Here is a 5,124-nt window from a genome sequence, read left to right on the forward strand (position 1 = left end):
ACGTCAGTCCACTCTGTGAATGTGAACAAGCATAGAGAGAAAATGGCTGGTGAAGGTACGAAGTAGTAAATTTGAGGAACTTCATCTGGATTGCTACTGTAACTACTACTTTATAATAAACAACAGCTATCGTTTGTGCTGACCCATCTATGTTGATTTCTGTTGACGTTGAACGTCGCCCATTTGTGAGCATCTTAATTGTGAAGATGATGTGGCGTGACCTTGCGCAATAAGGAGAGAAAACAACACGAACAGCAGCGACAAACGAAGCAAGTTGGACACTGTTGTTACAGATAAACTCAACTGATATATCACAGTGTTTAGCGTAAGATAGAACCTGTTAGGACCAAGGCAATCGAAATGTTTTTTTTATAATTAACAAAGACTCTTGACAAGAGCCTAATTCAAAAACACTAACATTAGCTAACATAGAAACAGGAAAATTTTTACAAGAAACTATATTCCTTGCAAAACCAGCGTAACCATCAGATTATATAAGAAATTACAATCAAGTTTCACACAATTGTTGGTTTAATTGCTAGTCTAAAATGCAGCTTCCAGTGCAAGATGTCGCCATACAGATTCATTAATTCAACTTAAACATACCAAAATACGAGTATGGATTATACATGTAGTAAGTATACCCATTTCCAACTACGTCAACGCTATCGCCTTTCTTTAAGCTTCGGATAATGCCGCTGTATTTTGTTCGTGGTCCACCGTTCATTCGGTAATCCATGTACATCACTCTTCCACCATTTACGCGCAAGTATGGAGACGCAGAACCACTGGTCTGGCCGACGTACAGTTGTATGTAAATATAGTAAATACCATCAGATGGAACTGTAAGAGCTCCGTTGCTGTAAGTGATACCGCCCACCAAAAAGGACGGACTGGACGTCGACCAGTACGTTATTACACCTAGAAACACGTACACAATACTCGCATCAGAACTCCAACACAATATCACTATTGATAACAAAATCGGTAGAAACATGCCTTCACCTGAAATAGTGTGGGTTGAACCTGATGATCCTCTAATATAAGCAGCAACCGGCATTTTGCTTTCCACCCACTAAAGTATAATTATGGACAAACATGTTAGTGCTAATATAGTTACCTTTGGCTAACACAGATATATAGCTCAACCTGTAAGTTGCAAGTCTATTTTAGTAAAGCATACCCATACCATTAAATAGTTGTCTTGCACGTACTTTGAATGAATACATAAGCAATGGTAAAGCTATTATTGTTATATCCGGATTAATAACCTGTCCGGATAATGAACTGGACGCCGGTTAATTAACCGGACGTCCAGATTTTAAACGGGACATCCCAATTCCTAACCAGTTAACAATTTGTACGGTTAAGTAACTAGTTGGTCGGTCTCTGCAATCCGGATAAAGAGCTGATTACTACATAACTCTCTTAACCACTTTACCAAATAGTATACACCTTGACAGTAACATTAAGTCAGATATAACGATCAACAAAATGTTACCGAACAACCATGCATGCATTTTCCATGTCGACAACTGGCGCACAGATACGTGCTTGAACACAACTTTTCTGCCTTCACGCAACGCATGTGAACGAGCTTCTGACACTTCAAAAACGAAACAGTTGGACTTGAAAATTCTTCTGGTAGACGGCAGATGCAGTTTACAGCGATTGCAACAATGGCTGGTCTCAATCTTTTGTCAGTAACTGCACCTCTTTCTCCAGGCATGAAAGGAGGAAATGAAGTTATAGTTCCCTTCAAAATACATTGCAATAGGTGCTGCCTCATTTCACTCTGTCTGTATCGGACATACGATGGATCTATTCCAGGCGCTACGTCAACCGCAAATGCCAGCGCGAACAAACCACAGTCACATCCGCTCTTCTGTTTGTAAACAGACGCTACTTTAACCTCACGGATATCTTTTTCCGTTCTGTAAATTGAAGCAAGTTGAGCTTGAACATCCTGTGATATGTCACCCAGAAATAGACTGTCATAGAGGGTTACTTCACCAGTCTCGTCACTTGCTGACGTTACCCAGTGATTTCCACAAAAATGATGTATTTGAATGGACTTTGTTTGCGATACAGAGAACTGCAACCTATTGCTCAAGAGTGTGTTTTGAAAGCCGTTCCACAGAGGGAAACTAACGAGTATCAGCTTTGTCCCAGTATTAATTATCAAGTCATTCAGCCAAGCAGTAGAAGATTCAAAAATTTTGATGTCCCTTTCCGATTCCTATAGACGTTCTCGTAGCAATTGACGAAGCAGATATTGTCCGTTGTCGAGGGTCAAGAGAGACCGAATTGCCGGGCCTCTTGCTCAAAGTTGCTTCCTCGCTCAAATTAACGTCTTGTTTCCTCTCGTAGCACGTCTCCTTTTGTGGCTGGCCTTGGTTTTCTGCTGTCTTACTCTTAGCTATCCAGTTAGTAATCCGGACATCTGGTTAGTAATCGGACTGTCCGGGTTATAAACCGGTTAGCAAGCAGGTTGGAACATTGTCACATTCATATACAGTTGTAACTACCTCCGTTCAACGGTTTAGTGTATGGTATTATGAAGATGGATGTCAAAAACAAGCCCTGCACTATAAACACTATGGGCATGTAATTTAATGACTAATTTGCATTTGTGTCCTGTTACTAAAATTAATTAAACTATCCAACTTGTCTTTTATGTTTCAGGTCAAGCATGAGTTAAATACACACATACACAAATTGCTATATTGCTAGTTGTTTAGAAAACACTGCTATCACATTCTATCCATCAAGCAGTTATCGTGAACTTGTTAGTCATAAAAGAGGCAAGGATATATTGCCACTGCAGACATCCTGTAACTGCAAATGATTTCTTGCCCCAAAAGAGGCCGCTTCTCCATCGATACTGAAACCAAGTGTAAGCTGCACTGAAAGAATTCGTCTACTTGCAAGGGTTTGGAAAAACTGTTCATTTTGGTGAAGTAGCAAAGAAAATACTTTCTTGTTGACCTCTCTTGCTCTTTGTTTATTGTTGTTGATCCATTGCTGCCTCAAAGTACAAGCCGAGAATGACTTAGTCAAATCATAGTTAGAGGAAAATATTTAGTCTGCCCGTTTACCTAGATTTCATCGACGATTTGTAAATTCTAGTTTAGCAAATGTTTTTATTAAGATTAGCTACTTCGCTTTTCGGACGTCCTACTGGTAACAACAGCACTTGTGCAAATAGATTCCACTGAGAGCAGTGAAGATGTCTGCAGCAGCAGCTCTAGAGCTCCCACTATACCTACATCCGGTCTAGTACACTTTATCAGCCGTTGGCTTTTCGTTTAATTAAAATAACAGAAGAGAGGCGCGACCGTTGATCAGATAGTACATTTCGTTACCTGTAGTTTCCACTGTTCCAGTTCTTGTACCTATAACACATAACGATCCCATAATGACTTGGAAAGAAACGTTACTTTTCATCCATGGTGTACCCTTTGTAAAAGTCCCTTGACCGGGTTAAAATAGCGATTTAAAACATCTTCACTCATCTAGCCAAAAGCAAACATTATCATTACATTAGAAATTCAGCTCAATTTCAAACCTCTGGTCCAGCGATGCCCTGCGGTCCCGCCTCTCCCTTTGCTCCTGGCAATCCAATGGCTCCCTAATACACAAAGACAAATAATTATATCAGTGAAATGATTATTTATTCTTTTCAATTGTGTAACGCACTTTCACTCCTTTCGGCCCATGCGGACCTTGCGTACCAACAGGACCTGCAGATCCCTTCATACATTACAGAAATTAGTTGTAGCTTCATAAGAATTTCTATCGTGAAATCATACTGGAAAGCCATCCAATCCCTCTATGCCCCTCGGACCTGTTGGACCTCTATCTCCCTAAAACAGCACGAGCGTAAAATTACAAAAGCTTGACAATGATATTAATATATTTGTTAAGTTTGTTGGCCAAAATCAGCTTACAGATAAATTGTGTCAAAATGTATCAAAACATGGAAACAATAATCTTCTAATATCATCGTTAAAAATTCTTGTAATCTATGAGCAAATTGTCAATCGTATAATTATATTTTAGTAAACTCTGTAATATTATCTTGTGGGGCATGCAAATGAAAATTCTAAGTCAATTTGTTTTTGTAAAATAAACTATTTCGATAAACTAAAACTGTAGTTGTTGCCACTTTCCATGCGTTACCTGAACTCAAAAGTGATTCAATTCCAACAAATTAAGTATTTAGCCACTGCAGTAGTCAAAATGTTCAAAAGAGTAGATGTAGTTGCATACTTGTAAATTATATTTTTCTTCATGTATAAAGGTGCATGCATTTTGTTGGTGTTAATCCTTAAGATTGTTCTGTAAGGTCGTTGTTCAGAACGTTGAGTGTTAGCAACCATTAGAAACATGTCAATTTAGTTAGTTTATCATATGTAGGTTTTGATGAATGATTGCGGTAATGCATGTAGATATTAACAAATGCCAAACACAACGTCATAGTAATATTTTTAACTTAAGATCTTCGGATAGCCGAAGTCTTCCTTTCGTGAACCAGTCCCCAAGCCTGTTCAATCTTTAGAGTGTGTTTTAGACAATTGTACATACTTTCTGACCAGGTAGTCCAGTTTCTCCTCTAGCACCTCTAGGCCCAGAAGAACCCTGAAAAAAGAATTAGATAAACACTCTGTTTTCAATATCTACGAGTTCGTCATACTACTGGTCCAGTCTTTCCAGGTAAGCCTTGGGGACCAGGTGGACCTGCTGGACCGATTACACCCACCGCTCCCTGCACAACAATTAGTAGTAGTTAATCAGTGGGTAACAACAATTTGTGACATAAATTTCTATTTATTAATTTGTCAATAAGTTTTGTTTTTAATGACTATCATACCGTTGATCCAGTTTTTCCCGGAGGACCTTGTGGACCCGGTGGACCTGGAGGACCGGTTAAGCCTGGAAGACCCTGTAGATACACAGACAAACTAGATATTGCTAGATGGATGGTTTCATTAATTTACTGACTTGTTTGCCTGTAGAACCAACTGCACCCTCGTCTCCTTTCTCACCCTTTTAATAGAATTACATTTAGGGTAAGTTTATGGCAATTCTAAAAACTTCTTCATTGCTCGTTTCTTTGTTTGT

The 5,124-nt window shown here is 39.1% G+C and overlaps 1 protein-coding gene across 1 annotated transcript in view; it reads right to left on the reverse strand.

Annotated features, from left to right (window-relative positions):
• Positions 1 to 362: 362 nt before the first annotated feature.
• The window catches only part of LOC134184660 (collagen alpha-1(X) chain-like), an 8,974-nt gene continuing 4,212 nt past the window's right edge, over positions 363 to 5,124 (reverse strand). Inside the window, exons 4-14 of the mRNA XM_062652406.1 lie at positions 5,005 to 5,049; positions 4,874 to 4,945; positions 4,697 to 4,768; positions 4,588 to 4,641; positions 3,813 to 3,866; positions 3,700 to 3,753; positions 3,569 to 3,631; positions 3,459 to 3,515; positions 3,366 to 3,395; positions 1,006 to 1,075; positions 363 to 921 (exon numbers count right to left, since the gene is read on the reverse strand). Of these exons, the coding sequence (XP_062508390.1) occupies positions 587 to 921; positions 1,006 to 1,075; positions 3,366 to 3,395; positions 3,459 to 3,515; positions 3,569 to 3,631; positions 3,700 to 3,753; positions 3,813 to 3,866; positions 4,588 to 4,641; positions 4,697 to 4,768; positions 4,874 to 4,945; positions 5,005 to 5,049 (906 nt within the window). The 3' untranslated portion in view covers positions 363 to 586. The remainder of the gene's footprint in view (positions 922 to 1,005; positions 1,076 to 3,365; positions 3,396 to 3,458; positions 3,516 to 3,568; positions 3,632 to 3,699; positions 3,754 to 3,812; positions 3,867 to 4,587; positions 4,642 to 4,696; positions 4,769 to 4,873; positions 4,946 to 5,004; positions 5,050 to 5,124) is intronic.

The sequence above is a fragment of the Corticium candelabrum genome, chromosome 9 (assembly GCF_963422355.1).
Source record: "Corticium candelabrum chromosome 9, ooCorCand1.1, whole genome shotgun sequence".
Classification (NCBI taxonomy): Eukaryota; Metazoa; Porifera; class Homoscleromorpha; order Homosclerophorida; family Plakinidae; genus Corticium; species Corticium candelabrum.